This window comes from Ambystoma mexicanum, chromosome 1q, assembly GCF_040938575.1.
Source record: "Ambystoma mexicanum isolate Mex_15411 chromosome 1q, UKY_AmexF1_1, whole genome shotgun sequence".
In the NCBI taxonomy this organism is placed as follows: Eukaryota; Metazoa; Chordata; class Amphibia; order Caudata; family Ambystomatidae; genus Ambystoma; species Ambystoma mexicanum.
Genome location: NC_090922.1, coordinates 1,305,673,399 through 1,305,695,128, shown reverse-complemented (window position 1 = coordinate 1,305,695,128; position 21,730 = coordinate 1,305,673,399). Strand labels below are relative to the sequence as shown.

Here is a 21,730-nt window from a genome sequence, read left to right as displayed (position 1 = left end):
GTCACGTTGTGTTCCAACTTGCAATTTTTAAAAATCACTTCAACTGCCTCGTCAGAATCATTCTGAGCCATTCCCATCACATCCCATAGCATCTTCCATATCTACTACATTTGACAGACCCACATTCTTGGTACCAGGATTACAATCTTCTGCAGGTTTCACCACCTGCAGTATTTCAGTATGTGTAGGGCAGTCTACCACATAGCCAGCAAACTCAATAGATCTTAGATGCTTACATATCAAAACCGGAACGTGTGTGGTAGCACAGTGGACACTTACAAAATTACCTCCCTTTATGGACACTGGTTCAACAAAGCTAAAGTCGGCTTTAGTCTGGACTCTCAAAGCTGGTACACTTTTTCACAAAGCCAGTAGAACAGATCGGTTAGTATGTTGATCTGTGAACGTTTTTGGGCCCTGTCCAATGGTGAACACTTGAGGTTCTCCCCTGGGGGAGAGATTATTGCTGTAGGAGGATTAGAACAGGGGGTGCAGTGATGGCTGATGTGTGGAGACAGACACCTCCTTCCCTACCCCCGCCACCAATAAATCGTGTTCCTCTAGTAATGAAGTCAGTTTTCCCCTGTCCTCTGGGGGCCTGCTGACCCTTATTCCATCCTCTTGTTGGGGGATCACCAATCTTTCCCCCAGCAACCAACTGGTCAGAGTGCCCGCTTGTTTAGGCCACTTAGAAGGCCCTTTTGGTACATTTTTCTTTGTTTGTTCTTGTGGTTCCTGTGCTGGGGTTATGGTGGTGGAATTGAAGGGCTCAGGGGCTGTTCTTTTCTGGTTTTTCATTTGCTTCCTGTTTGCTGCTGCTTTCCGGAGTCTAGCTCGTTTTTCAAGACGTCTTTCTCATCTAGTTTTGTATATGTTTGTCTCCTGGTTGTCCGCATCTGGATGTTCCCCGGTCATAAGTATCTCAATCACCTCATTTTCGGGGCACACGAGTTCACTCTGCTATACATCCAGGATGCATGGGATCTGTGGCTTCTAAAACCCTCCCATCTTGTTTTACCATACCAGCCCCTTATAAGCAGCTCTCCAGTGTATTTATAACAGCTCCCTGGTTTTTGACTTCTTCCAATATCACCCCACATAATTTCAGAAGAATTTTAACTGCAAACTTTAAGACTCCTTCAGTTGCAGTGGAGTTGTTTTTGGAGTCGGTTGAGCTACTTTCACCTGTTTCATTCAGGGTATTCCTGAGCTATTTTTCATTTTCCTGGCCCTTATTGGAGAAAATATTAGGAGAGGCCGATAATCGTTGGTCTCTGGATGGCATCGGAGATTGCCGTGTGGTGCTTGCTATTGACTCTGGGTCACCGAGCAGTGTTCCTCTTCTATCCGCTGCAGTGTGAGCGTCCATATTTGCATGTACCATTACCTGCACAACCTCGGCTATAACGTGGTCCTCAGTATTCACCCCATGTTACATTTTGTGCTGCCCTATCTTGCAGCCTGTAACATAAGGCCAGTAGCGAGTTATCGCCTATGTAACTATAGTCTGAGTGGGGGCCACTTTGAGTCATCATGTTAGGGGATGCTGCTTCCAACTGATCTAAATCTATATCTGTTGCTGCCACCGGGTGGTAGTATTCTGTTATCATACCTGCAGCCACCCTATTGTCCAAAGCATTATTTGTACCTGCCGCCACTGAACGGGTATGGACTCTGTATCTGTCCCAAGTAAGGTTCCACCTCCCCCCTTCAGAGGGAAGACATGCATTACTTGCCGTAAAAGCATTTCTGACGATTGTATCTGCTTAGATTCACATGCTGTGCATATAGTCCGACATCCAATGGGCACCGCGGAGTATTGCATCTTGTCTTTCGAGAGTCAAAAGGGGACGTCAGCATAGGCTGCCTTTTCTTGGTTACGTGCCTTTGTTGTCATTTTACCCGGCATTCCCCCCCCACCCCGCCATCCCCCCATCAGTATTTGCCAGCCAAGGCTAGCACCAATAGACTAGGTGTACTCACCAGATGGAGTGCTCTCTTTCACACTCCCCTGGTTCGCCTCTCTTCCGGACTGTGCGGCGTCTAGAAAAGTCTCACGGCCACCGCTTATTCCCTCAATAAGTTAATGGTGTCTTGCTCACCTTTGTTATTCGCCGGCCAATGTTCCTAGGAGTGGGGGTGCACAGGTCCTTTTGACCTCCACACCCGTGGCCCGGTACACCACTTCCCCCACTTCACCGCTCTGCGTAGTCTCGGGGGTTTGGGGGCAACGGGGGTTTTATGCAGTGTAAGGAGTTGATCTCACTGATTGGCTCCTCCTCCAAAACCCGTAGACACAGAGGTACTGTGTACCGCTGTTCCTCTCACCACAGTACACCACTTTCTGCTACTTCTCCGCTCTGAACGGTCTAGGGAGATTTATGCAGTGTAAGGAGTTGATCTCACTGATTGGCTCCTCCTCCAAAACCCGTAGACACAACAGAGGTACTGTGTACCGCTGTTCCTCTCACCACAGTACACCACTTTCTGCTACTTCTCCGCTCTGAACGGTCTAGGGAGATTTATGCAGTGTAAGGAGTTGATCTCACTGATTGGCTCCTCCTCCAAAACCCGTAGACACAACAGAGGTACTGTGTACCGCTGTTCCTCTCGCCATGGCACACTACTTCCTGCCACAGCTCCACTTTGACACTAATGACAGTTCCACCGTATTATCGGTACTACCACGCACTCAGGTAAGACAGAAGAAATAAAGTAATTACATTTAGTTAGCAAAACACATAAAATAAAGTATTTTAGGAAGGAAAACAGCTGGTTAGTCAAATACTAGCACAGCTTAAGGTTATAGAGGCGGTTTCTTCACACAGCAGGTCCAATACGCAACCCTAGCTAAAGGCAGTTCGGAGAGGTCTCAACGTCTTGTGCAGCAGCAGAATAACAAAAGTTCCTGTGGATACTTTCTAGTCTCTAGTTTATAAGATGCAGGAAGATTAACACGTCAGGGACCCTGTTTAAGGACTCGCTAAAAGGACACAAGCAGCAGGTTGGGTCAGACGTAAGAGGGGGCAACCTGAACACCTCCACATGCACTCCAACGCTCTGGAGCGACTTTTCAGATTAAGGTAAGCAATACCCTTTTTCCCCTGACAGAACCTTAGATTTGTAGAAATGTCCGTGGCTGGATTCTCGTCGATGTGGCCTTGCTAGACCCGACCTACCGATTCCTTGGCCTGGTGACGAAAGGCAGGACAGGACAGTGGATGTGATCTCTCAGCAGCAGTCTCAAAGGATGACCTCTGACACAGATTTCTTCGGCTCTTCTGGTCAGTCTGCGGTTTTGGCAACTTTTCTTCAGCACCAACATAGGACGCAATTCGCCCGGTCAATCTTCTTTGATTCCTGGAGTCCAGCACTCTGGTGAGGGGACTTGACGAGTCGGATTGTGTCTCTGGAAGTTCACCTGGAGCTCAGCAAAGACTCGGATGGATTTGCCTTTCAAAGCCGATGCACTTCAATTGGGTCGGAGACCTCCTGGTATTCGCAGTCTGCAGTTCTGGAGAGGCACAGCACCTTGGGAGATGGCTCACATTAAAGTTAGTCTAGGGGCTGGTTGTTCCCACCAGTCAAAGTGAAGGAGTCATCCCCTTAGGTGTTCCTCTGTCGCACAGATATCAGGGTCAGGACTACAGTGGGCGCTTCACAGTGTTGCAAAGTGTCTGCAGGCATCTCTGGTCTTCTTCTTCGGTTACTTCAGTTTCCAGTGGCCGACTTGCCTTTCACCTCAGGAGCCTCATCTTTTATTCCGTTTCAGCACACACTGCTATGCAATCTCTCACAGAAGTTTACAGAAAGAGGGGTATGTGACTGTCCAATCAGGACAGCCAGACACCCAATGGGAGCTGGTTCCATTCAGGAACTCAGGTAGACAAAGGGCAGGGAACGGAAAAACTCCTCCCCCACATCCTGCCTGCCCAGACACACTTGCCTCAAGGGTTCCCGCCAAAGGCAAAACACTCACAGACCACAGAAAGGAGCCATTAAGGTGGTACTTAGGTGACCCTTTTGAGCATAACCCGAGACTGGGAACAGTCTGCAGTAAACAATAACACAATATTTGGTAGAACATGTCCACTGCCACCAGCCATAACTAGAAGGTTGTCTATGTGACTAAAAAGTCACAGGTGCAGATAGAAGGGGGATACCAAGTATTACCTTGGCATTCCACATAAGGTGGTGTGTGCCAATGTCTCAGAATATAAAGTTTTAGGAGAGATACAAAGTATCTCTCTATCCTTAGGAACAGAAGGATAAAGAAATAATCTCAAAGGAGAACCTAAAGGGTTCCCAGCAACACTGTCCATAAGGAGCTGTGTGCTGCAAAAGTAAAATACAGATGCCTTGAAAGAGATATGGAGGAAAGACTCCATAGGACAGGTAAACACAGAACAGAGTTCCAAAAGACACCCATAAGAATGAATGAGTGGAAAAAGGCTCCACTCCTTTAGGATATAAAGGAAAAAGGTCCAGAAGTCTTTTTTGGGACGCAGAGGGGGCTGAGAAGTTGTTGAAATAGATTCTGGTTGGCCAGCTGCCTGTCGACAACACGGGATGAGGGTCCGGGGACAAGAGTGGATTGCCCTCCTTAACTTTGGGATTGTTGGTGAACTGCATGTGTATTCTTGTTGGCCCATCATTGTTGTTTGTTGGTCCATTGTCTCCTGAATGTGTCCCTTTGAGTTGGTTGGAATGCAGTGTTGGTATGGCCTCCTGCATATCCGGCCTCACCTTGCTATACTCCTGTGGCCGCACTACGGCTGCCATCTGATGAGGGTTTTGTTTCTTTGCCTTTTTCCACCTAGATAGCCCCACGAGTTGAAGTGGACTCAAGGTACCTACCAGGACTATGAGATGTGATGTGATGTGTCTGTGGCTGCATATTACAGGAGCTTCCTACTTTAGTTCCCTTTGAATTAAAAATAATAATAATATAATTAACTAAGGAGCCTTTCTCAGACAGACAATCATCATGGCAGATCCAACCTAGTCACTGGACTGTTCACACTCACATGATGATCAACTTTGAAAAAACATTTAATTTGCAACTCAAACCACTAGATGAAGACATATGCAATATATTCGACTCAAACAGATTCTTGCTGCAAAATACACAGTCTCAATCAACGTTAACACTATAAATCATCTACGAACGGGCACAGTTTCATAGACCTCTTGGCTGGTTACAAGTGCCAGGCAGTCATGACGCATTTTGAATTCAGATTGTATCATGCACAGCTGCCGTTCATACCATTTAACAAGCTGTTTTAGGAGAATAGCCCACACTTGAATTTTAACAGGTTGATCATCTACCACACAAGCAGTAACTTTGGCCCTGAAGAAGGCTGGGCTCATCAGAATAGCTCGAGCCAATACAGCTGATTCTCGTGTAGGCCGTTCTACAACCAGGTTATGTTAACCAAAGAAGATCCAGCATTAATTGACAGCCAGAAAGTGGCAGCTTTGTTCTGCCAAAATGGCACGTTTGGAAGTTACTAGGCAATAGGCTGCACTATATCCAGATTTGTATCAAGAATGATACCCTGCCAGTGAATTGCGGGTTCCTTTTCATGATTAATGGTCTGTTGATTTATGTATTTTTACTGTTTCTGTATAAAAATGATGATTTGGATTGTGTTTGAAAACGCGAGTGCAATTCTTTCTCTGTGGCACCACGGTTCTATGCATTTGGATGATATATTTGGACCAGCTGTGAGACTGGTCTAAGGTATGCTAGCGAATGAAAGTATGAATTTTCGATATGATTTTATGAACATTTAAAACATTGGGCCTCATAACAAGTTCGGTGGTAGCCTTGCTGGTAAAAACCGACAGGCTGCCGCTGAACTTGCTCCCCATTCCCATTTGAACACCATAGGGCTCAATGGGAATGGGGAGGTCGAATGCACCGGCACCATTCGTGAATGGTGCCGGTGCATCCGACATGGTCTGCTCGCGGGTGCCGTTCCATCCGCCAGGTCAGACCTGGAGGGCGGGAAGGGACCCCAAGCAGAACTCGTAGTTTGTCGGTCCGGTAATAACGGTACCATTGTTACCAGACTGGCAAACTTGTAATGAGGCCCATTGCTTTTTGTTTTGGTGGTCATTTCAGTTATCTGTCAACTTTGTGTATGGTTTCAGACATATTCTATATTTAGTATAAACATATGAACAAATAATTGTGTCATTAATTGTGTAATTGTGTTTACTGAAATGTAAATAGTTATTATTAATATGGCAGATGAGATTATTTCTTTGTGCTGTATCATGCACAGCTGCTGTTCGTGCCATTTAACAAGCTGTTTAGGAGAATAGGCCATGCACTATGAAGAACTGGAACTTGAGAAGGCTTTAAATGATCCTCCACATTCACATACATCTCTCCAACAAAACAAAAAAAGACTGAAAAAGTCAGACGGCAGAGGAGCATATGTAGCAAAACTTAAGCGGAAATAATAGTCGTACCTTGCAGCCAACCGCAAGCAGTGCATGAAGAATAACTATTGTCACTATAGTGGCAATAGCAATGCGTCGGTTGTCATCTCGAACAGCAGGCCAAAAGGTCAGGACCAATACGGAGCCCGAAAGGCACATGGCAAGAATGACTAATATCCATCTCATTATTTCAAATGGAAAAATCCACAGTAACTAGAAAAGGGAACAAATAATGTTTTATTGAGGCATCTACAAATATTCCATTCCATTCAACAAATGCAAAAAACAGATACCAGAACCAGCTAAAGTAAATCGATGCACAAAACCAAACCAGTCCAACATTGTATAAACAGGCATTGTCAATGCCAATAGCTCAGGCTTATTTTAAGTGTATGCGTTGTGTAATGTACAGTTGCATGTATTGTTGGGAGACCAGATGGGTGTGGGGTTTGTGATGTTATTGGCTGCATTTGTGGACTCAGGTGTACAATTTGCAGATGTGTGTTACAGAAGTGGACATGTGCACATTTGCAGTGTTGTATGCAGTGGTTTTAATCTGAATATGAAAACACCTTTTACAGTTTAACGCAATTCCTTTAATAATGCCATGTCTGTAAAGCATGCTCTTTTCTTGACAGGTAAAATGTAACAGGTGAACAAAAAAAAAAAAAAATTAGTACAGTTGTCCTAATTCAGGGGCCTGGACTTCATACTCTCCACATGTTGTGAATTAAAACTCATATAATTCCTCACATTTGACTATGCTGGCTAGGGTCGATGGGAGTTGTAGTCCAAACACAGGGCAGGCCAATGTACATCTGTTGAAGAAAACGCAGCTGGAAATTCTGCTTCAATGATGGGCATGTCCTCATAACTTAATGGAATACATACGTTTGCTATTGCTTGGCTTGTCAACCAAGGCAATGGACGTTTTTAGCACTAAATGCATTTGAACTTTGCCTCCGACAGCCGGCATCGCAGCACTCCATGTGTCATTCATTTTTGTATGCATTAATTTCAAGAGAGATCAAGAAAGGAGAAAACATAGAAACAGTGTGTAAATCTTACTTAACAGCTGCTTAGAGAAAAACGTACAGAACAAGGTAAAGAGAATTGCTTCCAATGAACACCCTTCCTTGGGAAACTCCTGGAGAAGCTGGCCTTCCCCCAACGGACCCAGCATTACTGAGCTTGTCGGTTGCCATCCTGAACATCAATCTGGATTCCGAGCATCCAGAGGCACGGAAACTGCTCTTCTGAACACCTGTGAAGAACTGCTCGCATCTCTTGACTAACTCTCCTGCTGTACTCATTGTACTTGATCTTGACAGTCAACCACTCCCTCCTCATAAAACTGTTTCACAATACCTTAAGTATCGCGAAGCAGGCACTGGTTTGGCTGACTTCTTTCCTCAATGACCGTCCCTCACAGATTATCATGGGCTCTTTCTCTTCTGCCACCTCTATCTTCACCTGTAGCGTCCCCCACGGTTCCAATCTTTCTCCATGGCTCTTTAACATCTATCTTGACCAGCTTGCACACCTACTTCCACCTACTCCCCGTACTTCCAGTGTTATGCAGATTAAACAGAAATCTTCTTCAAACTTCCCTCTGATCCGCTCCTTACCTTCTCCATCATTCCTGACTGCCTATCTGCCATCCAGTCCTGGTGGGCCTCCAATGATCCATGCCTCAATGCCATCAAGACTGAGATCCTTCCCATTGGGACTCCTGCTCCCTCTTTCTTCCCCTTACTCTGGCCACCCTCAATGGGTTTCTCCCCCTTCTCTGAAGCCAAAAACCTTGGAGCCATCTTAGACTCCTCTCTCCCCTTCCTCCCTCACATCCAGGACATTGCCAAGAAGGCCCACTTTCAACTCTACCTCCTCAAAGGAATCCTTCCTTTCCTCACTTTTCCTCAGAAGCTCAATGTCTCTAGAGCTCTGGTACTCTCCAGGCTTGACTACTGCAATAGCCCCTTCCTTAAGCTACCCTCATCCTCTCCACGTCCCCTCCAGCTTATCCAGAATAAGGCTGCAAGATTTATCCTTGACCTCAAGCCCAGGGACCAAATCTCTCCAGCCCTAAAAACCCTCCATTGGCTCCCAGTTGCTGCAAGGATCAAATTAAAATGCCGCTGCATCTTCCATAAGGCTGTCTGGTGCCAGCGACCACGCCATCTACAACTGGCTCTCACTAAACACACTTCCTACATATATTTACATTCCTCTGGCACCAACTCTTTGCGTGTCAAGCGATTTGCTAAACAGAGAGCCGGTGGACGACCTCTTTCCTCAGCTGGCTACCTCCTTTGGAACAGCCTCGACCTTCCTCTGCGTCTTGAGCCGGATCTCCTCAAATTCCGTAAGCTCCTCAAGACTTTCCTTTTCACCTCCTCCTTCCCTGCCTCCCTCCTTTGCTAAATTCAACAGTCGTTGAGATTGGTGACCAAGCCCATTATTTGTCCACCCGGGTCCTGGCCTCCCACCCCCAATTACCTTCAGCCTTCGCCCATGTCAAGCACTTGCCTTAAGCGCCCACTCCCCTGTGCTATCAAAGGCCTGCACGTATTTATTGGAAGATGACCACTCTTACCAAGTGATCTCGGCCAGTCACCTAACAGTTTGCAACTTACTCCCTAGCACAGCACTTCCCTCCTTGTCCCTCTTAGCACTTACCCCCACTACCCCATCCCTCTCTCTCTCTGCACTTGCACGCTCTGAATGCACACAAGGGCTACTATGGCCACCTCGCTCGTTCATTGTTATAATTGCATTTCACTCCCATGTTTCCTCCCTGTAGCCCTGTGGGCGCTTTGAAACACAATTTACTTTATGTATAAGCGCTTTACAAATGCACAATACATAAACAAACAGTACCAACCAGGCTAAAAGTTAGCATGAGCAATTGCTCAAAATTCTACAGAAAAAAGAGACAGCAGCCATAGCAGAAGGGGTATAAGAAAGGTTGATTTATTCCTAGAATGTCACTATATGGGTTCAAAATATTGCTTCGTAACCCCCATAGTACCATCAGACAGGCAACATGGAAGTTCTTTAGGGCAAGCAGATTGGTCCTACCTTGCATGCTTGTAGATCTTATAACCGAGGGAAAGATGTGACTGCAGGTTAAAGACAAAATACAGATGGGTGTACCAGAATTCCAATACATATCTGCAAAGGAGGAACCTTCAAGCTGGTGGCATTGGGGGAACCTCCAGGAGGTGATCTGTACTCCGGTTCGACAAACAGAGGCTCTTTGGAGAAATAATGCATAGGAGACCCAGCAGAGTAGGAGGAAACAACAAAGTGGTGGTACCCGGCAAGACGGTCTGCACAAGTAGCCACCCCAGATACTGGATGAGGACACCAGAGATAGACTTGCACTCCAAGGATAACAAAAGACTGCTGGCCATTAAAGCGGTGCTGGCTCAAAAATGCAGGTTTAATTCAGTGATTTAGAGGATACTTTCTGTGTGATCGAGAGTATGGGTTTGCTGTGTAGAAAAGAAGCATTTACCTATCTTTAGGGACCTCAGGCGCAATTTCTATACCCATGTTCTACAGCCAAAGGTAGCAAAGGTATATGTATTGTTCATGGTTAGACTGGCCCTGATGAAGGAAATTTATTTCCGAAATGCATTAGCAAAATTTGGTCTGATTGATTAATCAACTGTGGCAAACTCTTCCTCACTAAGAAATTATTAGTGACTACTCATTTTTTGAGATTATTATTTTTGCAGATAAAAACTACTTTGAAAAAAAACAGAATTTTATGCTTTTCTTTTTACAATTTCAAGGATATTTTTTACTTTCGAACTGAACTTTCAGTAATTTTGAAAGAAACCACAACCCAGGCTGGGTATCTTAGAGAGCGGCTGTATGACTAGGTATCTTACCTGGTCTCTTGCTTCATAAGTAGAAGTCAGTCCAGCCACAAAAAGAAAAATAGGGAAGCCAGAAAAAGGTTTAGGGGACCAAAATGTTAGATAGCTTGAACCCCAAAAATGTAATTCTGCCCAAACACAATGTAGGCTAGGAACACTAATCTTTTCTAAATAAACCTCTAGTGCAACACAGGTTTTAACCATTCCAATCCAGACACGTCAATGCACACTTTACAATTCAACTTGATGTGATGTATTCGGTCAATCGATCAGACTGGCCATCTTCACCTCAGCCGAATGTTAAGACTTCCAGAGAATTAATGAGCACATTCAGGGAAAGCTTCCGGCTACAGGGTGAACCAAGAAAAGACTGGTGACGCCATGAAATCTGCAGGGGCATCCTCACAGTATTGCAAGCCTAAGAAAATATCTTGAGGCTCAGATCACAGAAGGCTCAAATCAAAAGGGTCTATGGAACTATGAGAGCCTAAAAAAATGTGAACAAGAATGCACACAGACCAGTCATTTTTAAAAATTGTTAACATGAAAATTAGAATTCATCAGTTCGATGATTGCACAATGCTCTCCTGATTTATATGCCAGACAACTTCTTTGAGCAATGCCAAAATCACTTTTTGAAATTCCTATGGGCACCCAAATGGATGTACCCTAGATTCAAGAAATAAGGTACCTTCCTGCTAAGGCATCTGAATCGTGTTGTTGACTCAACAATTGAAAACATATGAGATTTGTAACAAACGGTCACCTTAATCAACAGATAAAGTAGTTTGGTCTTGGAAAGATCCACCAGAACTGGAATGTATGAGAGGGGCAATCCTGAGAAGGTTAAAGATATTATTTTTTGCACCTTGAGAAGTCGCCAAGTTCAAGCCTCTCAAATACTTTTCTGAGAATGGGGCAATGAAGTGCGATCAGTAACTGTGGAAGAAACAAGGATGAATAGGTTTCAGAACTGTCAACAAGTTTCCCTTTCTTGCTAAATTTAACATCTCTTCTTTGGATGAGACCATAAATCACCTTAAATATGCAACTCACTCACTGGCAGTGTGAGCAACACAGGGATCGTGCTGTGGCTGAAAAGGATTCAAATTGTTTTGCAATAAATACTGAGTCATTGAGAAAACTCTGCGCACATGATTTTCTTGATGAAGATCCTGCTGAGCTATGTAGTAAATTGCTTTATAAATACATTGAAAGTACTACCCATATTAAGAATCACTGTATGGTCCATTATGTCTCTGTAGGACTCAAAATCATTTTAGTGGAATTTATAGGGCAGCTTCCAAGATGTGGTGAAAGCATAAAAGTAGCAGATGTTGATAACTTGCATGCATTTACAGACCTATTGAAAATCTACCAGTATGCTACGAAATCATATACTCACAGACCTGGAGATAATCTCACTTTAGCTTATATTTGGGGTCTCTTCCATGAATTCATGCGTAAATGAATACCAGCAGGAATGTATTCATTACTAAATACGATTGGCCGGATTCCAGATCTCCAGCAGTTACTTCACTAAGACCCCCACCCTTAGTCAAAGTTTTGCAGGAGGCGGCCAGGTGTGTTATAGACATTGGCTTTGCTATAGCAGATTCTAGAGAAATACATTGTAGAAGAATTGTGGTTCTAAGGAACCAGATCCATGTTTCCACTGAAAATTAAAATGTACCTTCTAGGACCATATCAGTATATTAGCTACTGATATTACTTTATGATCACGTTAGAAGCATCAATCAGAATAGTATTAGACAGAAAAGAGAACATAAATTAAATATACATATTAAACTGTGGAAAAATATAAAAAGGGGCCATGGAGTTAAGCATGTTACACCAGGTCGCAAAACTCAACCAAACATTAAGCCGAAGGAGAGCCCGAAATCCCTTATTCTTGGCTATAGATCATTTATATTTATACCCTTTTTATAGCCTTTTTCTTTCCAGAGACTCTGGATTTCTTCTTGGTCTCCTCCTCCTTTCTAGAAGAGGAAGGTTGGCCTGTCGACTGGTTTGAGGTACTGGATTCCTTCCTGACCTCAAACAGAGATGCCTCTCTGGTCAATCTTGTCAGCTCTTGTCTCTTTTTGCTGGGAGGCCTGGGGATACTAAAGACTACTCCAAGAGTTTTCAAGTCATTCCCCAACAGAACTCTCCCAGGTACTTTAGATTGCACACTAACAGGAATTCATACAGTCATGCTATTGCAGTGAATGAGGGATGGCCATTTACAAGTACACTGTCCTTATAATATTCTGTTGTGTTGTCAGGGATTTTGTTATTAAAATCTATATTATGCTGTTCCCACAGACCCAAGGACACTAAAGAAACACTAGCTTGAACTCCAATGGGGACATCAGCTAGTAAGTGAAAGTGAGCACCTGTCATAGGAGCTTCCTCCTCTGGAGTGAAGGCTAAGGAGACAGTGTGGACCCCTGAAGGTTTACCCTTACATCTGGGATCCTTTCATATGGTCACCATACCCACAAACCACACATTTAGCAAAGCTTTTCTGAAATGGGGGTTTCTGGTAACCACCCTCTGGTTTGGCCCCAGAGGATTTAACTAGCCCTGTAAAGTTTCCCATGACATTTACCCTTATGGTGTTTGTGGCCCTCTTTAGGGGTGGAGGATTAGAATTTTCTTTACTATCTTTCTTGAGCTAGCTTTTTCCCCCTCATCCTTTTTCTGAGTTGCTCCAGAATCCTTATGAGTGGCCCTTTTGGCTACCCATAATTCAGCAGCTTGACCTAGTCTCTTGGGACCAAGTTCTTTAGAGTCAGCCAGGTTCCATCTCAGCTCAGAAGAGCATGCATCAAAAATATTCTCTAGTAAAAACAAATTCCTCATTCCTTCAAAGGAGTTTACTTTGTATCATTCAACCATATAGGTTTTCAGGCATTCACAAACCTAGGTAGTTAAAGGGGTACCGTCTTTCGTTTTATGGTCTCTAAGCCTTTTAAGGTATTCAAAAGGAGTCTTCCCAAATCTGGCAATAAGTGCCTTTTTGACTAGTTCATAATATTTCTGGTCTATAGCACTCAATTCCATAATAGCAGCACAACCAATCTGGGGAGCCTAGCCATGATCCATGCAAGTAAATCATTCCTACACATATTCTGCAAACCTAAGTGAATTCAGATTTACTCATGCAATCCAACACATCAAGTTGAGGATCATACATACTTACAGCCTCTTTTGGTAAGCAAGGTCTCTTAGGACTAGTAGACCAAGAGGACCCTGTGAAGGACGCAGAATCAATGGACATCTTTTTCATTTCATACTCCTGCTGCATTTCCCTCTCTCTGAGCCTTCTCTCTGTCTTCAAATTGTACTGCACATTTCTTGAATTCTAGTTCCAGTCTCATTCTTTCAAGAGTTAGATATTCTGGGCTTAGATTATGTTGAATTATAGGAGCAGGCTGAAGAAGGGAGTTACTCACTCCTTGAGGATCCTCCTCTCCTGACCCATTTGGCAGATTGGAGCTAAACTCTAAACTATCAGTTTCATCAATTTCCATTTTCAGGTTGGGAGAAGAGGTTATGGCCTACTCCCAGGGTTTTGGTGATTTAACAACTTTTCAATCAACTAATTTGTTCTACCCTTTAAACTCTGTCCCCTTGACCTACATAAAACTTTCAATTGTTCCATGGTAAGTGCCGTAAGGGACTGTTCAATAAAACTATGAATTCCTGGCATTATTTTCAGTTCCAAGATTACTTTTCTTTTTGGTCGAGCTAGCCTTGTGGGTGGCTTATTTGGGCACAAGTACAACCAGTAGTCACTGCAACCACTCTACACCAATCCCACCACCTGCCACCAGTGTTAGGTAAGAATGAGTGCCGTCCAACTTGTGTGGGCCTACACAAGACTCATCTCTTAGTATTAGGTAACCCACCTTTTAATACAGGCCTGTACTACACAAGTTGGTAGTTTGACTGAGCAGCCAGGTTTATCTTAAAAGGAGCGGCAGAGCTGTGCAAGGAAACCAATAAATACATGTATCCAATTAAACACTTACACACTTAAAGGTATATCATTTTTATTTATACACAAAGATATTTAAAGCATTCTATAAAAAAGCAGTAATTAGCTGTAACATTAATCCCAACTTAGGATTCAATACAAACAGTGAACAATAAAGCAGCTGAGTAAGTCATTCAGATGGTACACATGTTCCAGCACACGGAGGTGTCGTCATTTGAGGTGTGTATATCATTTATATAGTATCAAATTTGCAATATTGAGTTTTCAAGGAAGGAAATGTTAGGGTTAGATCAGAACAGACTGATAGGTTATTAGAACAGTTAGACGGAGGCCTTCAGGGAGCCAGGACAGCCAAAGTCAGTGGACAAATGATCTTCTTAGAAAAGATTTCTTAAATAGCCAGTTTTCAAAAGAGAAATCACAGCAACTCAAGAGGAGTCCCCTTTAGAAAGCATAAGCTGTAAGGACAATGCAGGTAAGTTGAGGTCAACTTAGTGTAGGGTTAAATCGCACTCTCAAAGATAGAAAGCACCCTGTAAAAAGGGTGGTGGGAAATGAGCAGTCGTGAGTCAAGTTAGAGTATTAAGGTATATTTTATTGAACATCAACTTTAGAATCTTCGCTCTTCCTTAGGGCAGATCTTGATGGAGTCTTTTGGGTCCTGGGAACAGCCTATAGCCGTCCCTGCTCGCTCCTCATGAGATCCCACACCTCAGAGATAATATCTGTTGTGCCAGTAGTATAGCTCTTATAGCTTCCAGCTGAGGCTAACTGTCATGATGCCGCCTACCTCCAAGGAGCCAGGTCCGACCCAGCAACCCCAGAGGCAGGCATCATTCCCTCCCCCCTCCCCCCTCCCCCCTCCCCCCTAGGGAAGTGCCAGCGGGCCCAAGCTGGGGTCCGACCCAGCAACCCCAGAGGCAGGCATCATTCCCCCCCCAGGGAAGTGCCAGCGGGCCCAAGCTGGGGCCCTTTGGACACAGTCCTGGCGCCTTAGGCGCCAGGCTCATGTTGGACCCCTGTCCTGGCACCTTAGGCGCCAGGCTCATGTTGGACTCCTGTCCTGGCACCTTGGGCGCCAGGCTCATAAAGCTAGACATGTGTTCAAGTGTTTTAATGTGCACTTACCTGATGCAGACCATGCTGCTACATCCAGGCCCTCTTGAGGCCTGAATGGAACTACTTTACCTGTGGGACTACTTTCCACCTGGGTGTGGTCAGGAAAGGATACATACCTGATCGGTGGAAGGATACATGCCTGGAACCTCTTCCAAAGCTATTTAAACCACGCCCGATCAGCAACTCACGCTTTGTTCTGCTCCTCGCAGCTGGATGCTCACCGTGTCAGCTCCTGCATCTGGACTTCAGCCACGCCTGTCAGCATCCTGGGTCGCCTGCAAAGGGAGATAAGAGAGAATTAGAGAGAAAGAAGACCTTACCTGCTAAAGCTGCATCACAGGGACATCACACCGACGATCCTGAAAGGGAAGACATCATTTTAAATGCATTTCGCTTCGATCGCTGCAGCGCTGCATTTCACCCACCTTTCCTGGGCGCCTCCATCTTCAGCAGCGATCATCCGGATCCGCACCCACTTCCCAGAGCCTAGAGAGAAAAGACAAGAAAACAAGGTGAGAGAAGGAAGGGAAATAGCAAAAGCTCAGTTTCCTTCTAAGACTTACCTGTTGGGCCATTCCCATTTCATTTCGGGTCCTGCCGCTTCCTGGCATTCCGGACCCTGGCCCCAATGGGGAAAAAAGACAAAGACATTGAATGAGCGAATGCAAAGACATTACCTGAACGCTCATCCAGAACTTACACTTTGGGTCGGCGCCATATCTCCGGCATTCCGAACCCCGGCCCCTAAGGGGAAAAAGACATAAGCATTAGCGCTTGCTGCAATAAGACAATGAACCTTATTATTAAGCTTGAACTTTTGAACTTGCAACAGAACTCTTACAGCGCCTCACCTGAATAGTCAAGCTTATTTTGAAATCCCATCAAACCTCAATCCAGTGAAGTAACTGGGTTTCAACGCGCCCCTGCATCAGAAGCAGGATGGAGAACTCATCCTTCCAGACGCTAAGGTGAGACTTCACGGGGAATCGTGGAAGGGTATCGAGGAGGGTTGGAAGGGAGTGGGAGGCTTGAGCATTATTCCGTCAGTAGGTAATACTCCCTTTTCACGCACAGGGGAATATTCCTGCGAGCCAGAGTAGAGGGGCCCTTCCTGTCCATCATCACAGTCCTGCGCTTCACCATTGAAGAAGCATCAGCACTCGAAGCCAGACCTGCGCCTCCGTGGGAATCAGGTGAGCGTGACACTAACTCCCTTGTGAGGGCTCATGTTTCATAGTTCTTGGGCTGGGACTACAAGTTTCTCACTTAAGCCTCGTCCATCCCTTTTTCAAAAGTGACTCCAGGGTTTCATTGTCTCTTTTTAAATGTCTTTGGCCACTGCCATACTCACATCAAGACTCTCCCTCTCTCTCTCCCTCCCTTTCTCTCTCTCTCTCTCTCTCTCTCTCCTCACCTCGGGACTTCGTAACACCAGGTCCCTCGAGTATTCGGCCCTCCGTGTTCAGCCGGGACGTAATTCTGCCTTTTGCTGACAAGAGCGATTCAATCGTGACCTCCTTTCACAGCTGATGCTTACGCTCGGGCCCGTCTTCTCCTCCTTCCCCGGCCGCGTCCAGTCAGCTGGAGTCTACGGGCCTCTGGTTGGGTCAGCCCAGACTACTCCTTCGCGATGGTGGGGGCCACGGGAAAGGGAGTCGCTTCCGCAGCTTCTCCGCTTCGCTGTAGCCGAAGCCTGCGAGTCTCTGGCTCGACCCAGACTCCTCCTTCGCAACGGTGGGGGCCAGGAAGGGATATTCTTCTCCGGATGAACGGAGCCAGCTGATGACTCGGAGTACCTGAGGCTGCTCTTCAGGTTTCCCCGCTCGTCTCACTATCTCCTCAGGTAAAAAGCCTCTTCTCCACCAAACGAAAGTCCTGAACCCACGCGGTTCGTTAGTCCTGCAAACATATAAACTCGGCTCAAGAGCGCTCAACTTCACTGCACAGGCTTGTTAATAGGCCCACTCAAACACGGCCTCCTCCTCCTCCTCCAACTGCTATCGATTCCAAAAAAAAACAGAAAGAAAAACATCAGCAGTCCCTTATTAAAGAAAAGCACCTCTTAAGGTATTCCTTCTTCCTCTATTGGTTCAATGATGTGTCTCTCACAGCGTCCCACCCCAGCTGATTTATGACATCATAGATAACCTTCAGCTATCCTGGCCTGCTGAACCATGGTTTAATTGACTCTGATCTGCCTCTTCCTCCGACCCCACTTTGTGACACACCCCAAATAGCAAAAGCATAAAATGCCTCAAGCCACAGAGTACCTTGAAAATGAAGAAAGTATTCCAGCTGGTTGCCTTAACGATGCAATGTAGTAGACCCTTGTTCCTGGTCATGGTGATGAAAGGGAGGCTGTCTGGAGGGCACCTGCCGGGGGGGTCTGGGGGGGGAGAGAAAGAAGAGCGAGAGAGAGAGAGAGAGAGACTCAGCAGCAATGAACTTCCATCGATTCAGCTGCTCTTTGTGGTTTTAGCGGCTTTTTCTCAGCACCAATGAAGAACGAAAAGCTCTGGTTAGGATTTCCTTGATCCCTCAGTCTTGGACTCTGGTGAGGGGACTCTGGATGTGGATGTCTTGTTTCTGTAGGGCCCTGGATGCCCACGAAGATCTGGCCGGATTCGGATTTCAGAAGACAATGCACTCACAAGTGGTTGAGGTACCCCGGGTATTGGGCTTCTGCAGCATTGGAAAGTCGCAGCAAGTCAGGGGTTGCACCAAAATAGAGTTTGTTGTGAGCATAGTTTGACCCACCAGCGCAAGGGAGCAAGTCGTCTCTTACGGGTCTTCCCGATCAATCAAAAACGGGGTGGAGGGTGCTGCTGGCATCTTCTCTCGTCTTCTGCTTTGCATGTTGCCCTCCAGTTGTCGACTCTGCTCTTAGTCCCAAAAACCTTGCTTTTTATCCAAGTTCCCATTCATTCACAGCCCCAGGCTGTCAATCACACAGCAGGGTGGCTGTCCTGCCGGACAGCCAGCCGGCCAATTGGAACTGGTTTCACTCAGGCACACCTAGAGACAAAGGACAGGGAAGTTGTGGGTCCCTCCCTCACTTTCTGCCTGTCCAGACACACTGGAGCCTGGGCGGCTTCAGGGAGGCAAACTAAACAAAGCACTCAAACCTGATGCAAACAGAGTAAAAGCATTGAAGGAACGAACTAACAAGAAATGGGAAAAAAAAGAGGGGCGTGGCCAGCATGCGAGCAGCAAGGACGCGAGTCCCGTGAGCTCCCTCTGGCCGCCCGCGATATCCTGTTTAAATAGCCTTTCGACGGACCGAACCAGCCTGGAAAGACACCCGAACCGACCTAAAGCGGTATAGCAACCCTGGGGAAAATCCTGACCCCCGGACAAAAACCGCTCGGCATCTACTTCGACAAACTCGGAAGCCCCCTGGCCGGGAGGAATTGCCCGCCAAAATGGCCGACACGATCAACGACTGAAGAGGACACGGGCAGCCGGAGCACTACGAAGAGGGGAGGAGGGACCCAGAGCCAGCTCCTCCGTGCGGGCCCGGGGAACACAAGCGTGCACTGACCCGGTGGGGCCCTAGACTGCCAACTGGACCCCCACAGTGCCGAGGGGTACGACAAGCGTTGGTGCCCCGGCACATCCTGTTGCACCGCAACCCTGTACGGTGCTTCCCCACCGTGTGAGACGAGCAGAGGGTACCATGGGCAAGGAGAAAACCAAACGGGGTACTACACAAAGCACCATGGACCAATACGCAACAAGCACCCCCACCACTGCAATGGAGGTGGAACCACCGACGACCTCACCGCCCGAGGCTGGAGACCTGACGCTAAAGGACGTGATGGCCGCCATCGCTACTTCTCGCTCCTCAATGGAGAAAAAAAATGGATGGCATTTCAGCAGAGGTCTCGTTCCTCCGACACGACCTCCAAAAGCTATCCTCTCGCACAGGAGAAGTAGAACAGAGAGTCTCGAACGTGGAGGAGGATCTTGGCGGGGTCCACCTGCAACTATCACAGGCAATCGCACGTCTAAAATCCCTGGCGGTAAGTGTGGAGGAGGGAGAGGGCAGATCACGCCGTAACAATATTCGCATTTTGGGACAGCCGGAAGGAGCAGAAGGCCCCAGTATGGAGGTCTTTCTCGAGCAATTGCTAGCGGACCTGGCGGCACCGAAATCCTTCTCCAATTTCTTTTCAATAGAGAGAGCCCACCGAGTACCATCAGGGCATCCAATACCTGGGCCCCCCCCACCCCGAGGACCGTCATTGCAAAGCTATTGAACTACCGAGATAGAGACGCGATACTGCAGATGGCACGATCCGGAGGTCTGACTACATGCTACGGCCCCAAAATCGCGTTCTTCCCGGATTACACCCGGGAAGTGCAAAAAGCCAGGCAATCCTTTGAACATCTGAAGAGGAAACTGCACTATGAACAAATATGGACTGCTTTTCCAGGCACAACTCAAGATCCAGAAAAACGGCACCACGGTGCACTTTACGGACCCAAAAGAGGCCTGGAAATGGGCCGAGACACACATCACCGGGAATTGGGACTCGGGAATCCCGGACCCTAGGGGCAGGCCCAGACTCCCGGGAGACATAGGACGAAGAGGGCGACTCCCCCCTCGACCGGAACCGAATGGTCCGGCTCAAGGAATAGAAAATTGATGCATTAAACCAGGATGTACACCCAGCGAGACTACACCAGGGCATGTGCCAGATACGCATATAAAAGGTACTGTGAAATCCTGTCCACACTTGGCTGTAAAACCGTCAAAGAGACATGTTGTAAACAGCGGGCCCCTAAGAGCCACCACCTACGATCCCGAATTCCGTGTGGATTGTGAACAATTTGGGTGGTGTGGCAGAACGAGTAGAGGAAAGAACACTAGTTAATAGTTAATGAGTTGACTGTCCCTTTGGCAGTGTGTTGAATTTGTTATATTGGGCGACAGATGCTTCAAGTTGGGTGGAGTATGGGGTGGGGGTGGAGGGTTCAAAGTTGTAATGTTAAACACCGCACCAGTTCCAACACACGCATGGCACCAGCTTCCTTATTAACAAGCCATGCAAAACACAGAGGTACATATGTCCCGGCAGATAACCACCTTACGCACGACCATGACCAATCCCTGAACGGGCCGCTATATCATGCGGCACCTCTGGACACTCAACAAAGCGTCACTATAGTCATACAGCTCAAATGGCAGGGACCCCCGACTTGAACAGAAATAGAACCATCCGGCTGATGACATGGAATGTCAACGGGCTTGGTAATAGCATCAAAAGGCGACTGGTCCTGCAGGCACTGAACCGAAACTCCCCAGACATAGCTTTCCTAACGGAGACACATCTCGCTGGCACAAAGTGCACACTATTTAAACGCTCGAACTATGGATTGGCACTACACGCCGGTTTTACCATGGGATTGCGAGGGGTATTAATCCTAGTACACAAGAGACTTCCATATATACCCATCACTGTCACACAGGACACGGGAGGCAGATTCGTACACACAACAGGAACCCTCTGAGAACGCACGATATCCATGGCCGCTATATATGCACCACCCAATCTGCTAACCTCCCTGACCAATGACATTACGCCCCTACTTGCTACCAACTCTGCAGATCTCACTAATTGGGGGAGACTTCAATGAAGTGATGAATATAGACTTTGATAGAACACATGCAAGGTCCAGAAATCCAGAATCGCGCACTAAACTCGCCACATTTACTAATGCTCTGGGGCTGCAAGACGTATGGCGATCACTGCACCCCAACTAAAGAGAATACTCGTATCACTCTGGAGCACATGCCTCACTGTCCCGGTTAGATTATTTCTTCCTACCATTGAGCAATATTCATGAAGCATGTGAGGCACACCTACTCCCTAGAGCCATATCGGATCACTCTCCACTCACAATGACGATTAAGACCAACAGATTAACTCCCCCACCCAGTTGGAGATTAAATAGTTACTACCTAGGATTCCCAGAACTGGTAGAACATATTCAAAAGGTCACAGAGTCGTACTTTGAATTGAATACTGGCTCTGTAGATAGCCTGGTAACACTATGGGAGGCTCTAAAGACGGTATTAAGAGGAGAGATCATAGCCTGGACCTCAGCCCACAAAAAGAAACATCTAGAAGCAATACACGAAGCCGAAACAAAGGTACAGAATGCTGAAATTGAACATATAACCCACGACCTACCCGTGACGCACCATACGCTACAGTTAGCACAAAAACAGCTGCAACACATAACTTTATATAACGCTAAACAA

General features: G+C 46.4%; 1 protein-coding gene across 1 annotated transcript in view; it reads right to left on the bottom strand.

Moving 5' to 3' along the window:
• The window catches only part of YIPF1 (Yip1 domain family member 1), a 211,348-nt gene that overhangs the window by 68,374 nt on the left and 121,244 nt on the right, over positions 1 to 21,730 (bottom strand). Inside the window, exon 8 of the mRNA XM_069642160.1 lies at positions 6,481 to 6,663. Within this exon, the coding sequence (XP_069498261.1) occupies positions 6,481 to 6,663 (183 nt within the window). The remainder of the gene's footprint in view (positions 1 to 6,480; positions 6,664 to 21,730) is intronic.